The 19,960-nt window shown below is 43.2% G+C and overlaps 1 protein-coding gene across 1 annotated transcript in view; it reads left to right on the forward strand.

The window, feature by feature from the left end:
- Positions 1 to 19,960, forward strand: part of HEG1 (heart development protein with EGF-like domains 1) — a 108,473-nt gene that overhangs the window by 50,593 nt on the left and 37,920 nt on the right. The window contains exons 5-9 of the mRNA XM_006884301.1: positions 2,379 to 2,732; positions 4,191 to 4,541; positions 9,763 to 11,115; positions 13,106 to 13,222; positions 14,340 to 14,459. Of these exons, the coding sequence (XP_006884363.1) occupies positions 2,379 to 2,732; positions 4,191 to 4,541; positions 9,763 to 11,115; positions 13,106 to 13,222; positions 14,340 to 14,459 (2,295 nt within the window). The remainder of the gene's footprint in view (positions 1 to 2,378; positions 2,733 to 4,190; positions 4,542 to 9,762; positions 11,116 to 13,105; positions 13,223 to 14,339; positions 14,460 to 19,960) is intronic.

Here is a 19,960-nt window from a genome sequence, read left to right on the forward strand (position 1 = left end):
AAAGCATCCTTGATTATAGCAACTCGAGGTTTGAACATGTTCTTCAGTTCCTTGAGCTTAAGATATGCTGAGCGAGTTCGGCCCTTTTGATTTTCTGACTCCAACTCCTTGCACATTTCATTGTAATATTTTGCTTTGTCATCCCGTGCTATAGTTCATATTGTGTGTGTGATGCAGAGCTGACCCTCTGGCGGGTCACTTCAGAGGCAATGAATCACATGCATATCCTTCTGCTGGTGGATTCAAACTGTGTGCCTTTGGGATTGCAGCACAACTTCTTAACCACTAGGCCACTGGAGCTACCAAATAGTGCTTAAAAGAGCACAATGCTCAAGGCAGATTTTTTTTTTTACTAGTTAAATGAAACTGTTGTTGAAGATTTCAGGGGATTTTTAAAAATTTTTTATTTCAGATGTAGTGATATTCTCTGAGGACTAGTTTCAGAAATCCAGTAAACATGCATGGCTCCAAGAAGTCTGAGGTCTGTAAGAATTTGAAATTCTCTTCTGCATATTTTAATTCTCCTTTTAATTCTCCTATAGAATCTTTACTCAGAATGTTCAGAAATGATACCTGGGCACCATACAGTCGGTACCAGCAGTCAGGAAGTCAGGAGACATATTTCACTGGGAAAGGCTGCAGTCAGGGACCTCTCCAAATTACTGAAGAACAATGATATTCTTTTGAGGAGTAAGGAGCACCTGATACAGGCGATAGTCTTTTCAATCATTGGCTCTGCTACTGAGAGCTGGGCAATGAATAAGGATGACAGAAAATTGATGCCTTTGAATTGTGATTCAAAGGCAAATACTGGATATCCTATGAACTGCCAAAAACCCCCAAACAGATGTGTTTTGGAGAAGGTGCAGCCACAGTGTTCCTTAGAGGCAAAGATGGCAAAGCTTCACCTCACATACTTGGGGCATGTTGCTCGGAGAGGTTATTTCTCGAAGAAGGACCTCATGCTTGGAAAGGTGGAGTGCAGCGAAGGAGAGGAAGACTCAGCCAGGTGGACTGCAGCTGACTGCAGCTCTGGGCTCAAGTGTGTCAAAGATCGTGAGGTTGGCACACAATAGGACTTGATTCAGATCTGTTGTTCATAAGATTGCTATGAGTCGTGCTCAATTTGATGTCACCTCACAACAACAACAACATACAGTTCTGCTAGTTTCATGATAAAGTAGGCAGTTGTTTCTAGAGGCAGTTGGCCACACATTCTATCTCCTCCTCTTCCTTACTGTCTTCTCTGTTGCTTGAGGCAAACAGAGCCTATCTTTTTGCCTTGGATAGCCGTGTGCTAGCCAAACTTGTAAGACCTCAGGTATTAATGCACGTGCGAGGTAGGACACACACTGAACATGTTTGTAGATTAATGTACAGTGAAACTGTAAATAGAAATCTCCAAGGAACCAAATATCATGAGGTTTTTGGTAATTCATAAGCAGCCTCTGCAGCTACTCTTTGTTTATGGAGCTGTAAATATATGTATATATATCTCACAACTTCGGTCAGTTCTACTCTTTACAGGTGTGAAAGCTTGTTGACAGCAATTAACAAGTCAGTTGTGAAACTCTACCCTTAATCACCTTACTCAGTATTTGTCACCACTTAATGTCATTGTCCCTCCAACTTTCCCACTTTTTCTTTTCCCTGGTAACCACTGATAAACTTTATTTTCTATATACTTGCCTTCTCTTGTCTTTTTATATGAGTGAAGTTGTACAGTATTGTCCTTTTGCAATTTGCTGATTTCACTCCACATGCTTTCTCGCTCCATCCATGTTGAGGCCGGTATCGAGACTTCATTTCTCCTACTACCTGAGAAGGGTTGTATTTATGAGTGTCTATGTTTGGTACTGTTTTCTACAGTAGAGTATCATTTTGCATTCCCACCAGCAAACTGGAACCACCACCCAACTGGAATAAGGGTTCCTGTTTCCCTACAGTCTCACCAATACTTGCTAATTTTTGTTTTGAATCTTAGCCTAGCCTATGGGAGTGAAATTCCATCTCATTGTAGTTCTTTTTTTTTTTTTTTTTAATTTTGTGTGCGTGTACCGTCAAATCAGATCTGACTGGTACAGGAGGATATTGCACCTCCTTCTCCGGCAGAGCATCTGGTGGATTCGAACCGTGTTCCTCTGGGATTGCAGTGCAGCTTCTTTGCCACTAGGCCACCAGAGCTCCCCTATCTCATTGTAGTTCTGATTTGCATCTCTCTGAAGGTTAATAAGATGCTGAGCATCCTTTCATGTGTTTAGTGGTTATTTGAATCCCAGTCCTTAGATTTATCTACTAACATCTAATAAACTTTTAATTTATCTACTTTGCTGCTTTTCTTAATCTCTGAGTTTTAAAACTAATCTTTTCTGTTTCAGCTTCTGAAAGTACAAAAGAGCTCAGTAGCTTCACTGCCTTCAAAAGTCCCTTGGAGAGTCAGACTAAGAATAAGCTTGATGCCACCACGTTCACCGACAGTGTCCCCAGGGTGCCCCAGTCTTCACCGGTCAGCCTGCGTCCCAGCAATGAGACAGAGGACTTCCCTAAGGACTCCAAAATTTCCACCACTTCAGCATCAGTCCATTCTCCACCTTCTTCAGAGGAATTAGGAGGAAACAGTCGAGTAACTGAGAATCTGGGTAATGAAGAACACGTTGAACCATCTACTGAAAATGCATTTGGATTTACATCTTCTGAGATCGTAATGGGATTTTGGCAAAGTGATTCCCCAAGTAAGTGTTCAACCTTTACTCAATCTGTTATGAACAGTTTTAGATGGTTGCATTTCCATAAGAGCTTGTTTTAAGACTGTGATCGTTGAAGAAAAGTGTGCTCTTAGAATAGCACGAGGTCCTTTGTTTGTTACACCAAATGATAGCATTTTTATTTCACCCTTCTGAGAACAATGTACCATAAGGCAGTCAAACAGGAATCCCTCTTCCCACTTTTTTTATAATAAGAACACAAAAGCCCAAAGGAGTTCAGTCCACATTTAGTCAGCTCACTGATGACCCAACTGGTCCCTTGGCCTTGGGGCTTTCCAATTTTTTTTTCCACTTCACAGCATTATCTTTACAGTGAGAGTTGACTCACTCTTTAAAATGATCTGTTATTTTGTGTATGGATCATCTTTGCACATCAACCATATACGTTGTTGGGTACCAGCGAGTCAGAACTGACCCACAGCAGACCCTCCAGCAGGTTTCAGAGGCCATAGATTACACAGGAGGAGACTGCCTATCTTTCTTGCATGGAGCAGCTGGTGAATTTGAACTGCAAACCTTTGGGATTACAGAGCTGCCTCTTACCGCTAGGTTACCAGAACTTCCATGAATTGTATATAAAGATATTTTAATAAATACAAAAGATATATATATACTCTCCCAAATCAAAGGATTTTTACTCTCTAAGAAAGCCCACTAAGCCCACTGCCGCAGAGTCAGTTTTGACCCATACTGACCCTCCCTCAGGTTTCTGTGGTTTCTGTAAGTCATTGTGTGGGTGGATTTGAGCTGTACCACCCTTTAGGGTAGTAGCAAGATACTTATATGTTACACTACCCGAGCTCCTTACTCCTGTGTTGTTGTGTGCACTGTAGAGTTGGAATTGACCCATAGCTGACCGTCTGGTGGGTTTTCAGAGGCAGTTACTCACACAGAGATTGTCCATCCTTCTCCCACAGAGTAGCTGGTGGATTCAAACCACATGCCTGTGGGATTGCACTGCAGCTTCTTTCCACTAGGCCACGAGAGCTCCCTCTTACTCCTATAGTTGACTTTATTTTATAATAAGAATAGTGTTTTCGAATATTAGATCTGCTCTAGAAAAGTGCTTCTGATGGTGCACTGTATTTTCACACCTCCTATTTGTTAGAAATAATGATGCCCTCAATGAAACATTCAAGTAAGTTACTCTGCCACTGTGCATGTTTTTAAAAAGCCCTGCGCTCCAACTTCCTGCTTCACCCCCTTTTATTTAAGTATTGTTTTCTTGTTGACACTGGAGAGTTTTGAAATCATTATGTAGAGTGTGAAAATACTGTCTGGTTGTCTATGGAACAAGTGCTGTACTGAGTTCCTTGGAAAGGGGATGACGTCTTCTTAGATAGGAATCACTTGCCAATTGTTGAGGATTTTCTTTCACATTGATGTGATGGTGGTGTTCTTCTTTTTTCCTGTGACAACTCATAGCCTTGGAAGGACACCCTCTTGTCAGCAGCTCTGCCACAAGCATTGGAAGCTCCATTTCTCAGACTGAGAGTGTGTCTAAATCTGTGCCATCCAGTGAAGGTGGAGGAGAGAGCCCAGCACGCTGGTCCACGACCAACAGCAGCAGCGTGTTTGTAAATGAGACCAGAAGCTCCACTTCAGCCCCTGAAGCTGTGAACTCTTCAGTTTTCACCCAATTCTCTGAGTCTGCTCCACAGTCTGCAGGAAGTACGTTGGGTGAGAGGCCTGACTTTGAACGCTCCATGGGAATCGCTTTGTTTACATCTTCCTCTGAAAGCCTGGATCCCTTGGCGTCCCGTGGTGAACGCTCAAGTAAGTTTTCATGGCGTAAAACTAAACCCCACTAGTGGGAGAAAGGACTCACTCTACTTAGGATCTTTGTAGCATAATATCAGTAGCCAGTCGCCATCAAGTTGACCCCAGCTCATGGTGAACCCTGATGTGTCAGAGTAGAATTCTACTCTGTTGAATTTTCAGTGGCTAATTTTTTTGGAAGAAAATCTCCAGATGGTGCTTTTGAAATGTCTCTGGGTGGACTTGAACCTCCAACCTTTTCATTAACAGCTGTGTGCATTAATTCTTTATATCATGTAGTGACTCCTTCGGGCATAGTGATATGTACTAGTCAGAACCATAGTGATGTGTTCTAGTCAGAACCAACTCATAGCTGACCTTCCAGTGGATTTTCAGAGATAGTTAATCACATGAGAGGAGATTGACTGCCCACCCTCTCACAGAGCAGCTGGTACACTTGAACCTCCTACCTTTGGGATTACAGCACAGCTTTTTACCACGAGGCCAATAGAGCTGTCTTGGGGCACATAGTCAAGCTATGCTGTTGAAATCTCACCTTGGGAATGGTTTCATTATTCACAAGTCATTCTTCCACCTCTTTGATATACCTGTGTTCTTAAATTCTTCCTGATGCATTTCTAAGGTTTTCCTACTGCCGCCTACCCCTCCCAGGTGAAGCATAGGGACCTTCAGTCCCTGTCTTTTACCCCCTACTGCCCATTCACCATCTCCATGTTGTTGCCAGGTGCCGTCTAGTAGAATTTTAACTTACAGGTTACAGAGTGGTCAAGAGGTTTGGCTGCTATGCCAAGCTTAAGATGTGCTTGTTTCCATCATCAGCCCTGATTTGGAACCTCTTTGAAGCCCTGGTATTAAGTGTTATCTCATTGTAATTTAGATTTACATATTCCTAATGTCTAATCTAGAGCATCTTTTCATGTGCTTACTGGCCTTTTGTGTATCCTCTTTGGAAACATCTAGTCAAATCCTTTGACGGGTTTTTTTAATTGAGTTGTTGTTTTATTATCTAGTTGAAAGTCTGCATATTCTGGATACCAGCCTTTTATCAGATACATAATTTGCAGATACTGTCTTTCATTCCATGGTTATCTCTATAACCTTTTTGGTGGTAACATTTGCAGCACAAAAGTTTTGCATTTTAATGACTCCAGTTTCTTTAAGAATGCTTTCCTTTAATATTGCTTTGCGGTAATGTGTTTATGTAAAGTAATTAGAGAAAAAACAATCATAACCAGCTTTATCAGTGTTAAGCATATGTTGATTAAAGCAAAAATCCATTAGCTTATCGTTTAAGCTTATCGCAGGCTTGAATTCTTGCCTCCCCAGCAATAGTAATAACAACTTCATTCCCCGCTGTGGGAATGCTAACTAGTGAGGAAAATCAGCATTTACTGTCACTCTCCTGAAGTGGAAAAGCACGTGCTTATCATGAAAGAATGGCCACGGGGGTGGAGGGTACTTGTGCTCTTTGGTGTCTGTCTGTGTGGAAAACACAATCCCTGTCTTCCACACAAAAACGCATCCTTCTCCACCCTCACTGCTCTTGGGATTTTGGTCTTCTCAGACCAAGACCTTGGGCCCTGTGGCCTTGCCCTTTTATGTCTCTGCCGTTCATGCTCAGCTGATTATTCTGGAAAATGTGATTTCAGTGTGGGTGGATCTTTGAGTTCAATTGCAAAGAATTAGATAAGCCATCCCTTCACTCCTGAAACATCTCGCTGTGGGCTAACGGAGCATTATTCTGTTTCCGCAGAGTTAGCCAAAGCTGACCAATTTTGTGACCCAAAATCGGCTTCTGCCGTTGGTTCCTTTTTGGGGTTTAGATCCATACAGTTCCTGCCTCAGGATGCTACTCTCTGTTCAGTTAAATCTGTAACCCTGATGTAGTTGTTTGCCTGAATTTAATGCACCACAGTATTGTCAGATTGCCCCAGTCAAAACTTTCCCCCTTCTCTGCCTGGAGAAATAGTTCTCAGATGGGCTCAGCTCCTCAGCCCCTCCTGGGTCACTTGAGCATGGACCCTCCAGACCACCCAGCTCCTGGCTCTCTCAGTACTCCGGTAGGTCATTGTACGCTCCAGTCTTCATCTCTTCCTCTTGTCCTCAGCTTCTGCCTATCAGTGAATTCAGACCTATCATATCACCTAAAATTCACCTTTCTATCTGTTCCCCATCAAGGTGTCTCTATAGAATAATGACTAGCTTATGCTGGGGAATGGGAAGAAGAATCTATCAAAGAGCCTGTTTCCCCAGAGCCAGACTGGGATTTATTTAGGTCAAGAAGAGATTGGGTTCCATCTTCCTCCTCCCTGAAAAGATGGGTTTATTTGGTAATCTGTGATCCCTTTTCCTTCAAAGATTCTTTAGGCTTAGAGCATAAAACATTACCCACCTCCCCAAAGAAAGGAAAGAGTATTTGTTCATGGGTCTCCTGTCTTTCTTCAGTTCTCATCAGTGAAATAGAACGAAGATATTAACAAGTACTGTTGTTGTTGTTGTTATGTGCCATAGAGTCAACTGTAACTCATAGCAACACTGTGTACGTCAGCTCTGAAGCCTGCTCTGTCCTGAGCCAGTTCACTGATTCTGACACACCTACCTTCATTACCCCAGATAATGTATCAATCCATTTCATCCTGAGTTTTCCTCTTCTGAGCTGTCCCTCCACCCTTCTAGGCATGATGTCCTTCTCGAAGGATGGTCCCTCCTGGCTACATGCCCAAAGTATGTGAGACGAGCTTCAAAACCCTTGCCTCCAAGGAAAAACTTGGCTTCACCCACTCCAAGACAGACTTATTTGTTTTCTTGGCAGTCATAGTATATTCAAGACTCTTCTCCAGCACCACAATTCTAAGGCATCAATTCTTCTGTCATCCTTAGCCATTGTCCACCTCTTTGATGCTTAACAAGTAACTACGAAGATCATAGCCTGAATCAGGTGCACCTTAGTCTCTAGACTAACATCATTAAAACAAACTGCCTCTAACTTGTAACCACAGGGCCATTTCTCACTGGTTTGGTTAAGTGGAGAAATAACACTAGAGAGTGAGAACCAAGAACCAAACCCTCTGCCATTGAGTCAGTTCTGATTCTCAGTGACCCTCCATTGGGTTTCCGAGTCTGTAAAGCTGTCCAGGTGGAAGGTGCCCATTTTTCTCTGTCAGAGTACCTGATGGTCCCAAACAGCCGACCTTTTAGTTAGCAGTGCAGTATGTAACTCACTGCACTACCACGACTACTTATAAGAGGCCCTGTGTTGACTCGCATGTTGTGGATCTTATGAGGGGTGGGAGCCTGCTCGATAGCGGCCCCTCCTGGGTATGCTCAGAATGTCTGCACCCCAGAAGGCCTGTTAGTCTTTGCCTAGCACTTACCTACCCTGCGGCCACCACCAGTGTTCTTGACATAAGCTCTTATTTATTATGTCTCACTGAGCAAAAAATATGGTATTGATCTTGTTCACTGAAGTAATAAACCTTCCCATAAATCTGGGTCACCGAAACAGATAGGCTGAGCCGTGGTTCGTCTTGAGGTTTCAGTCCTTGTTGTATAAGAACAACACGTATCTTGGTTTTCCACTTTGTCAGTCTTGGATAAAACCCCTTAAATAGTACAGGGAAGTGTTTTAGCTCATGTAGTCTAGGAAGCGGTGCTTATTTTGGAGACCGTTTCATATGAATGTTGTTCTAGTCCTATACTTGAAGGCAGTGATGATTCAGTGGTAGAATTCTCCTCTTCTGTACAGGAGAGCTGGGTTCGATCCTGGCCACTGTATCTCCTACACAGCCTCCACTCATCTGTCAGCAGAGCTATGATGATGAACAAGGTTCAGTGGAACATCCAGAATGAGACAGACTGGGAAGAAAGGAGGGAGCTTGATAGCCTAGTGGCTAAAAAGTTGTGCTGCCAGCCCAAAAGCAGGCAGTTCAGATCTTTCAGCCGTTCCATGAAAGAAAGATGGGCGTCTCCTTCTGTGCCGTTTACTGCTTCTGAAAACCTGCTGTGCTGTCAGCTCTGAGTTGGTTCTGACTCGACAGCCAAGGAGGTAGGGTTTTTTTTAGGTTTTGTTTTTTTAGGAATAAAGGCCTGGTGATCTGTTTCTGAAAATCAGCCATTGAAAACACTATGGGCCACATAATATTTTTGTTCTGCTCTGCGTGGACACAGGGTCACCATGAGTAAAGAACTAACTCAGCTGGCACCACCACCATCTACCCCCTTGTCCCAATCTTCTTTCAGCCGTTGAAGATACCTATGCACTGGGAGGCTCTTCAGATGGACAGGACAAGGCTTCCAGATCTTATCCTCACAGCCACACGTCAGCTACTTTGGCTGGGAGTGGGGAGCGGACGCTGCGATCTCTTACCAACGGGAGTACAGTTTCTGCGGATGCGGGGCCCTCGGCCTCAGTGCTTGGAGAAACAGAGAGCGTGACTCAGCTCCTGAACGTGACCAAGGATACAGCCCTGGTCTCGGAGTCTGTGGCTGCCTCTCGTGCCCTTGGAGGTAATGTGTCTGCAGCAGTGCCTCTTTCTCACATTCCTTCAGCTCACCTGTCAATTTGCTCACCATCCTGGAATAATTATGGGGTCCCCCTTCCACCTTGCCCAGAATGTATGTGACAAGCCTTTCTGAAGAGAACTTTATTGAAGTTCTTCCCCAATAGGAGGATGAACAGCTCTCCCAACCTGCTCCTCTCCTACCCACCTCACCCACACCCCAACCACATGTGCGCTTGCCTAAGCATTCGGGATGACATTTGCCAGGAGGCCGAAAATAAATGCAACCAGCCACTTTGTGGTTAAAGCCAATCTCCTGGAAAAGAAGTATCTCATTATACATAATGGAAAGTTGGGAGGTTTTTATTCCTTTTTCCATTTAGGCACAACAATTGTTCTATTTGGGGTCTTAAGAGCTTTTCTGATACCGGTTTGCTCTTATCAGAAAAGGCATGTGGAAGGAATTTGGACCTGGTGTTTATTGTTAGGCTCCTGCCATTTCATTGCTTCCACTGTTCTTCCTCCCGGGAGGAATACATACACCCAGAGCTGACATTGGCGTTGCTACTGGCCCGTCCTGCCCCTAACCCGAGTGCTCACCACTGAAAACCACCTCCTAAGAGTCCGTCAGCTCACTTATATTCAAGGAAAGGACATTGAAAGTTGATTTCATGTTCGTTCCTTTTGTTGACCTGACTTTGATTTTTCTCCCTTTACAGTTACTGGAGTTAGTTATGATCATTTGAGCGGCACAGATATTGAACAGAGGACTTCCGGCCACCACACAGACCACAGCTATGTTTCATCTACTTTCACCAAAGGAGAACGGACATTACTGTCCATTACAGACAACAGTTCGTCTTCAGACACAATGGAGAGTTCGACTTCTTATATTAAGATCTTCAACTCTTCACATTTAGAGTCTTCTTCCTCTTCTCATGTGCAGACTGGACAGAGTAATGCCTCATCCTATGGTGGGGGCTATGCCCAGCCTTCCACCGAGTCACTACTTATGCGGACCCCCAGCCCTCCATCCTACACGTCCACTGTTAACGTGCCAAACACTTTGGCTCTTTTGAATGTGGATAATTCTTTATCTGTGGATAATTCATCTTCTTCAACGGGGCCCCTCTTACCTTTGCCCTCAGTTTCACAGTCCCACCACCTGTTTTCTTCAGCGCTCTCATCAACCAGACCCTCTGCTCCCGTATTGAAGTCTACCTCAGGTGCCTCATTGTCTTCCTCGCCATCACCTTTAACACTATCCATGATGGCATCTGCCGCTGTCCCGTCTACCCCTGTCCCATCAGCTGTCTCATCAACAGCCTCACCACGTTCATCTTCTACACCCATCCTGCCCAGTGCAAGGGAGACTTCTGGAACTTCAGTCAGGATGTGGACGGTGGCATCACCCATGGAAATGCTCCCTAGTAGTCAGACAGCAGCCCCTGAGTACCAGATTGCCCTACACCAGGACGAAAACATGACAGAACCAGAGTCACCAAGCCTGGTGTCTTCGACAGCATCACCCACTGAAGCTGTGACAGTGAGCACTTCTGGAGCCCGTTGGCCCCAAGCCTTAACAGAATCCTCCATCGAGGACATCCTTCCAACCACGAGCACTAGCTTAGCCCAAATGTCTCCAGCTCTGAGAGCCACTACCCAAGAGACCTCACATCCTCCCGTGACCACTGTCAGCCTCCCATCAAACACAGCGGCCCTGACGGGTGAGGCCACAGTGATACAGACATCAGCCGGGAAACAGGCCTTACCAACTAGTGCTGAGTTTGTAGTGCCGCAAATCACAACACAGGGTACTGTCACCACTAAAAGGACTCAAGTGCATGTAGATATGACCACCAGATGGATCCCTCTGACCAGTGCACCCACGTCACCAAGAGCAGTGGCCACAGGAGATGGGGTTACGGAAGAGCACAGCCCAGCTGTACACTTCTCCAGACCATCTCCTTCTCCTCAAACCATAGATGCTGCCACTACTCAAGTATTGACTACCACCTCTCCTGCTCAGGGCAGCACACTGTCAACAACAACATTGTCATCTCCTGCCTCAGGTAAAAAACTCAGTCTCGCCAGCACTCACGTTACCTGGGAGACCCTATTAGGCACTGAGAGCTACTGTGCAGAGCTCTCGACTCTTGAGAATGTTGAAATGGTGCATGTCTGTATTGTGATCTAAAATGCTTCCTGTTGAAGCACTTAAACCGTGAAATAACCTTGGGACGAGCCTGACATGCTCACCTCTGTGTCACATAATTCTTCCTCTGGAGAGAGGAGAGCATGCATTGGCTTGTATGACATGAGTAGATTGCCCAGCTGGAGCTTTTAATGCTCTGTAATTGCAAGAGCTTTCAAGCATGACGTTCAGACTTCCAAGGTCAGAGACCGGCAGCAGTATTGGATCGGGAGGGCGGGCACCTGAAGAACAGTGAAGAGGCCTCGGAGACGTGGCACGAACCTGCCTCTCCCAGGGCTTTTAGCCCATCTGCCGCTGTCATGCTCAACAGGGAGACCCCTCTTGATTCAGAGGAAGCCCAAGCTGCTCTGTCTCTCTCAGGTTATGTTGCTAGCTGAAATGACAGTGTTGGGATTGGAGCATGTCCCATAAACCTATCCAGTGAACTAATCTAGAGTGACCATGGCTTCTGTAACATTATTGGGCTTTACATTCATATTGAAGTGCATCCTCTCTTTCTGGAGGAGACGTCATGTGACTTGGGCTACGAATGCCATCCAAATAATTCTTTACCATTTATGAAAGTGTAGAAGGAAGTGGGATCATGTATCTCTTGATGTCGTGTTTAAAAATCATTCGTTTGGTTTCTCCAGACCAGGAGGAAAAGAAGAGAAGTGGTTTGTAGTGACTGGGTTACTGAGGCAGTCTCAATCAGTCTACCATGATCAACCTGTGGGGTTAGGGGGTACCAGCCACAGAGTGCACGAACACCAGTCACCCCCTTTGGAACCAGTGATCCAAGGACTTTTGGGAAAGGCATGATGGATCACTCTGGGGAATTTGGGAGCCCCAAATTGTGTGCTTCAGAACATACAAGGCTTTGTTTCCAGAGACCAACGATATTATTCCATTATGAGAATGTAATTCACAGGTCTCCCACTGTGAGGGTGTTTGTACATAGTAGGTGTGTATAGGTAATAGTTGAGGCTATAGTGAACAATGCCAGCAGCATCTTCACATTTACCCATCTGTGTCCTAGGATTCTTATTTTTGAAGTTAGAACTCTTGACTTCTCACTCAACCACTCATTCACTCCATGCAAACTGTTGAGTTACGTTGTGGGTTCAGCTTTTCTGAGTATCAGAAACCATTGTTTGAGGCCCCTGGAGCATGCTACGACTATTTGCATGGAGCCATACTGAGCTGTAGTCACAGCCCTCAGGGGCTCGGAGTACAAGATAATATTGAAGCTTGTGTATCATGAGGGCCTAAATGAATTCAGGTAGAGCTGATTTTTATATATAGGAGAGAAGAGAGAAGGTAATTTTAGTGCTCAGTGATCATTTTCCTATTGTACAATGTGTGGAGGCCTACTTAAGTTTTGAGAGGTTTTAGATAAAAGATAAGGTTTTGATGGAGCCCTGTGTGTGTTGGCACACATGCTTGAACAGTTACAGTACAGCGGATGGATTGATCAGGGAGGCATTTTTTCCCCTTAATGTGCTTTAAATTGGCATTGATTCAAGGAGAATTTTCTGAGCATCACAGAGGCTATGCAATCATCAGCCCTGGGGTGAATGACCTGTGAGCAGTGTTTAGATGTGGACCAGCTCTTGCGTTCAGGGGTCAGTGGTCTCACATTTGCGTGTGTGCACAGCCTTGTAGCATTGCCCAGGTCCGCTGCGCCTGTCTGCTGCACCTCTTGGGCTCGTGGATCCCTATTATGTACTAGCAGTGTGGCCTTTCAGAGTAAGTAAACAGAAATAAGCAGACATCAAATATTGACTGGGAGTGTTAAATATTTACCCAGAGCTGCCTTTACATTTCCTGTGTGGTTAACTGCTTTATTTCTGGAATGTGTTTTTCAGTCAACAGCTGTGCCACGAACCCTTGCCTTCATAATGGGCGCTGTGTTGCTGACGCCACCAGTGGTGGGTATCGGTGCATGTGCTCACCTTCCTGGCAGGGGGACGACTGCAGTGTGGGTAAGTGGCGTTCAGTGTCTCCACGACAGTATCAAACGGACATGTTCAGTAAGCTACTTTTTCCTCCACATTAATACTCCACTTCACTGAGAGTTAGCCTGGTTATGTGTTCTTTGCAGAATAGTATCAGATTTTGTAGCTTGGCCTGATAAGCTCCGTGATCTAGCTCTGCAGTCTGACCACACTGTACCACCTTCAGCTCCCTAAAGACCTTGATACTTCCTGTCCCCAGGCCATTACTGATTGGGTACCTAGAGTGTCCTGTCTTTTCCTTATGAAAGCCCTTCAGTCTTAGTCCAGACGTTCTTTATCATATGCCATGCCCATGTAAAGAACATGCGCAGACATATAATACACACAGTGCACATGGGAAACTAATGAACAAAGGGGTAGTATGATTGGCAGACTGTATGATGCCTATGTTGTTTATGTAAATATACAGTAAACAATCCTTAATTACCACCCTGTCCCATCAAAATCTGTTCCTTTCCCTGTGTTTCCAAATCCTGCCCTGCGTATCTAGTTAAGAAGCCCTGATGGCACAGAGGTTAAGTACTCAGCATCTAACCAAAAGAAAAAGTCAGTGGTTTGAGCCCACCAGCAGCTCCAGAGGAAGAGATGAAGGAATCTGCTTCTGTAATGATTGCAGACACCCTGAAGGGCAGTTCTCTTCTGTGCTTCAGGGTCTCTATCTTGGCAAAAAGACGGACCGTCTCCGCTTGTGCTTTTCATAGTCTTGAAAACCCACTGAAGGGTCAAGTGTGAGTCATTTCTGACTGGACAACTGAGTTTGATTTTTTAAAAATTTTCTCTTATTAATTTTAATGAACATTTACAGGGATTTTGGATTTCCATTCGTTCATTGTTGTACTTTTTTCTCTACCTCCCCCTGCCCCCGAGTTTGAATTTTTTAATGAATCAGAATTGACTTGACCACAATGGGTATTTCTAGTTAGTGACTTACTCGGCTGCTTCCACACTCACCCTCAACCTGTTGAACAACAAGGTGATGTCTCGTTGTCATGTTCACCTCCCTGGTCTTACTACACCTATGGCGTGAGTGTTTACTGTGCTGGATTTAGTATGACTGTGCTGTGTGGTTGTCTCTCTCTGGCAGATGTAAATGAATGCCTCTCGAACCCCTGCCCGCCCCAGGCAACGTGCAACAATACTCAGGGATCCTTCACCTGCAAGTGCCCAGTTGGGTACCAGTTGGAAAAAGGAATATGCAATTTGGGTAAGAGAGTTAGTCTTTGTTAGAATTTATTTTGTGCTACATTGTGGGGTTGTGGATTTTTTTTAAAAAATAATATTTACTGTTTCTTTTTCTCTAACCAAACCCTTTATCTCTTCAATGTATAAACTTAAGGAATTTGGAAAGAAGTGGAAGACATTTCCTGTAATTCTCCTAGTCAGAGATACAGCTTTTTACTTTGCAATTTGTTTTGATGTCCATTATTTTTATAGAGTTAAAATCGTAAAGTGTATACAAACTTTGTATCTGAAGTCTATTCCCATATTATTAAAATGTATGTAAATATCTTAATAACTTCAGAATATACCACTCATTATGCATTATATTATTTGCTTAATAATTCTGCCCTGCAATTGGCGGCAAAAAACCTTCAAAAGGTTATTCAGACAACCTAGTAAAAAAAATGTCAAATTTATTTTTAAGATGAAGAAAAACAGCATAATACCTCAATTGTTCTACTTACTGTTTACACATTTCTAAAAATGATCTTCATGTTCTGGTCCACAGAGAAATATGTTTTCACAAAGCTGTGTTTGTAATTGTACCGTATAATTTGTCATACTTTGTTCCCTAATTTATAACTTCGTGAAGCTAGTTGATTTTAAGTATAATTTCCATTTTACAGGTTAAAAAGCACACAAGCCAAATGAAAACTAAGGCCCCATGAAAATGATAAGTGGCTCAAATTACACACCTGACTGATGAAAGGCATAATTTCCAGCCTACAGCCCTTTCTCTTACATAATATCATGTTGATTGTAAGAACGTTCTGCCGTATAGTGTGCAATATTCATATATCTCAGAAGAAATTAGAAATGAAAAATAGAGGAACCTATGCTGGTTAAGGAAACTAGTAGGTAGAACCGTTCATATTTGAATAATCTTAAATGTTTCAGTTTGATACGTTAGGTAAAAATAAAACCTCAGTAAAAAGAAATAAATAAGTATTTAAAAAAATAGAAAATAACTTTGGGCATAGTCCTTTTGATATTCTAATATTCGTGCATGAACTTGCAATGAATCAGAGTCAAACCGATGACAGTTGATTTGGTCTAAAAAAACTACTTGCAGTGTAGACCAGTGGAGTAGAATTTAGAAACCAATTCGTCCATCTACAGTGAACTGATCATTGACAAGGAGATAAAACCTATTGTGTGGGGAAAAGATAACCTCTTTAACAAATGGTGCCACTAAAACTGGATTTCTGTTTGCACAAAACTGAAACAGATCCATACCTCACACCATATAAAAAAACTAACTCAAGACGAATCAAGGGTCTAAGCATAAAACTTAAATATATAAAGATCATCAGAGAAAAAATGGGAACATGTTTAGAAATCCTAATCTTTGATATACGTGAACACAGCCAGGAGAGGATAAAATGGGTGAACAAAATTGTCTAAAAAGGAAATCCTTATGTACTTAAACATTTTTTGCTAAAAAAGTATAAAGACAGCCTACAGACTGAGGAAAAGAATACGTGGCAGTGACATTGCTGATAAGGAGCTTATCTCTAAAATTTATGGGAAACCCCCAGCACCTCAACAAGAAAAAGACAACCCAATTACAAAGGGGACTAAAGATATGAAAAAAACTCTTCGCCAGAGAGGACATTCAGACAGCCAACAAACACATGAAGAAATGCTCAAGATTACTAGCTATCATTGGTTGTAGGTGCTGTCTAGTCAAGTACTACTCAATAGCAACCCTGTGAACAACAGATCTGAATCCTGGCCTGTCCTATGTCATCCTCATCATCTCTGACATACTTGAACCCAGTGCAACAGTCATTATGTCAATACATCTCATCTTTTCCGACCCTCTACCTTTCCAAACATGATGTGTTCCTTTCCAGGGAATAGCTTTTCCTAGCTGCATGCCCAAAGTATGTGAGGTGAAGCTTCACCATCTTTGTCTCCAAGGAGCACTCTGAGCACTTTTTCCAAGACATATCTCTTTGGTTTTTTGGCAGTCAATTGACATACTTCAGCTAACAGATGCTGCCCTGGATGTGCTAACCAAGTTGTGCCAAGAAATCTGGAGAACAACCACTTGGCCAACTGACTGGAAGAGATCTATATTTGTTCCCATTCCAAAGAAAGGTGACCCAACAGAGTGTGGAAACTATAGAACAATAACATTGATTTCACATGCAAGCAAGATTCTACTGAAGATTGTAAAAAAACAACTGGAACAGCACATCAGCAGAGAACTGCCAGAAGTCCAAACTGGGTTTAAAAGGGGTCGTGGTACTAGGGATATTGTAGCTAATGTTAGATGGATATTGGCTGACAGCAGGAAATACCAGAGGAATGTGTATCTGTGTTTCATTGACTATGCAAAGGCATTTGACTGTGTGGACTATAACAAACTGTGGCTGACTCTGAGAAGAAAGGGAATACCAGAATACTTGATCATGCTAATGAGAAACCTATACTTGGACCAAGAGGAAGGTGTCAGAACAGAGCAAGGAAACACTGCATGGTTCAAAATTGGGAAGGGCATACACCAGGGATGTGTCCTGTCTTCATACCTTTTCAACCTATATGCAGAACAGATTATCCAGGAGGCTGGGCTCTATGAGGAGAAATGTGGGGTCAAGATTGGTGGACGATCTATCAACAATCTACGATATGCAGATGATACAACCGTGCTTGCTGAAACTGAGGAGGTGATACAACCGTGCTTGCTGAAACTGAGGAGGACCTGAAGCGCTTGCTGCAGAGGGTCAAGGACTGCAGCCTCCAATATGGATTGGGGCTCAATGTCAAGAAGACAAAAGATTCTCACCACTGGGCTAATTGGCAGCATCAGGATGGATGGTGAAGAGACTGAGATTGTTCACAGCTTCAGTTTGCTTGGCTCTATGGTCAACATTCTTGGCACCAGCAGCCAGGAAATTAGAAGACGTATTGCCATGGGCAAGTCTGCTGTTAGGGACCTCTCCAAAGTACTGAAGAGCAGTGGTGTCTCTCTGGAGACTAAGGTGCATCTGATACAGGCCATGGTCTTCGCAATCACTTGTTATGCATCAGAGAGTTGGACAATGACCAAGGAGGATAGAAGGAGAATTGATGCCTTTGAGCTGTGGTGCTGGAGAAGAGTATTGAGAATACCATGGACTGCTAGGAATACAAACAGATTTGTCCTGGAAAGGGTTAAACCGGGTGACTCCTTGGAGGCAAGGATTCTGAGGCTCCATCTAACATAATTTGGACATGTTGTAAGGAGGGACCGGTCCTTGGAGAGGGATATCATGCTTGGTAGGGTGGAGGGACCGCACAGGAGGGGAAGGTCCTCTATGAGGTGGATTGATTCAGTGACTGGGGTAATCGGGATGGGCGTGTCAGAGGCAGTGTGATTGGCACAAGACAGAGCAGGGTTTAGGGCTGCTGTACATAGGCCCACTATGAATTGCAGGAGACTCGACAGCACATAACAACAACAACATGGGATATTTAGTACTTTTCTCCAACACTGTAACTCTGAGGCATCAATTCTTCTTTTGTCATCCTTATTCCTTTTCTGGCTCTCAGATACATAGTGAATAAAGACTATGTCCTGAATCAGGCATACCTTAGTCTTTAGACTGACATCATTGCTCTTCAGTAATTTGTAGAGGTTCTTGACAGCAAACCTGCCCAATACAGTATGTCTTTGGAACTCATAACTGCTTTTACCAAAGGTGTTGATTGTGGATCTAAGATAAAATCATTGATAATTTCAATTTTTTATTCCTCTATCATGATATTGTTTATAGGTCCACTGGTGAGGTTTTTTGTTGTCTTCTTGTTGAGATGCAATCCATGTTGAAGACAATCTTCTGTTAGAATTTTGATCTTCTGCAGCAAGCAGAAGTTAGACTGTGATGTTGTTGTGTACCACTGAGTTGGAACCAACCTATACCTGACCCTCCAAGCAGATTTTCAGAGACCGTTAATTGCACAGGAGGAGATTGCCCATCTATCTTCCACGGAGCAGGTAGTAGCCTTTGAGATTGCAGTGCAGCTTCTTACCATTAGGCCACCAGAGTTCCCTCTTTTTATCTTCTTGATGTTAAGATGCAGTCCATATTAAAGAAGTTTGATCTTCTGCAGCAAGGAAAGTTAGACTACAGAAGATAAAATAAATAGAATTTTGAAAATGGAATTGAAGTAGAAGAATGGAGTCTAAACATTATTAAAGAAAGGAAAAATCTAGAAATAAAATCATTGGTCAAAATCAAGAATTCTTCATACCTGATCTTCATAACTGATCTGCATTTGGGTAACCTAGTCCATTTAGCCACATCCAATCAGAAATAAGTCTGGAATTTTAAGATCATTCAAGAGTGGAGGACATGGACATGATTCTGTTTTGGAACAGTGTGGAAAGTTACACTTGCCCAGGTTTCCATGCCCGGCTCCCAACTCCTGGCCCCCGACTGCCTACTGTCAAATCCCTGGGGATCACAGTCCTGACCTCTGAGCCTCAGTGTCCTCATCTGTGAAATCAGATTACCATCTGCTTTGCCTCCTACTATGGGTTCTTGTGAAGGCCAAATGAAAGAATTACTTGAGCAAGCTTTAAAAATGATAAAGAGCTCTCCAGATGTGGGCTGTAATTTAGTATTTTTCCTTAATTTCTTGGATAAGAATGAAGAGCAATAATCCACTGTTAACAGAAAATAATAATTACGGATCTTTTAAAAAATCCTTTTCAATAATACATAGACACTAACAGCTAAATCTGAAGTAAAAATTGTACTTAAAGGCTGATGATGTAACTGTAGGCATGAAGGAGTTGGAGGAAGACTGACGAGTGCTGTTTCTAATCCAAGGCCATGTGTACATGGAGCCATCCTCTCTTCATGACTCATAGGTGATCTGTATGCTTAGCATTTACAATATGTGCATCTCTCCCCCCTTAACTTACTTCCTTTTCAGAATATTTTATTTTGATGTGGTTGAGAATAAACACAGTAGAGCAAACATGAACTCAACCGTTTCTCCATGAACATCTCACTGAGATCTAGTACATCCTTCATTCTTACCCACCTTTTCCAAATTATTCCTCCTGCACTAACATATACTCACTGGCCCCTCAGTGTCTGGTTTAGTCTTTTGAGTTGCTTTTGTCTGTTCTGTTTGCACAGTTCTTTAAAGAGCATGATATTCTTAAGAAGTATTTTAAGAATATTGTAATGGGCTTTTTTCCTACGAAGATGGCGCCGAAAGCAAAGAAGGAAGCCCGTGCCCCTCCCAAAACTGAAGCCAAAGCAAAGGCATTGAAGGCCAAGAAGGCAGTCCTGAAGGGCATCCACAGCAAAAAAAAAGATCTGCACATCACCCACCTTCTGGCAGCCTAAGATGCTGAGACTCCGAAGGCAGCACAAATACCCCCGGAAGAGCACCCCCAGGAGAAACAAGCTTGACCACTATGCCATCATCAAATTTCCTCTGACCACTGAGTCAGCTATGAAGAAGATAGAAGATAACAACACA

Source organism: Elephantulus edwardii, unplaced genomic scaffold (genome assembly GCF_000299155.1).
Source record: "Elephantulus edwardii isolate Elephantulus edwardi_28Jun2011 unplaced genomic scaffold, EleEdw1.0 scaffold00032, whole genome shotgun sequence".
In the NCBI taxonomy this organism is placed as follows: domain Eukaryota; kingdom Metazoa; phylum Chordata; class Mammalia; order Macroscelidea; family Macroscelididae; genus Elephantulus; species Elephantulus edwardii.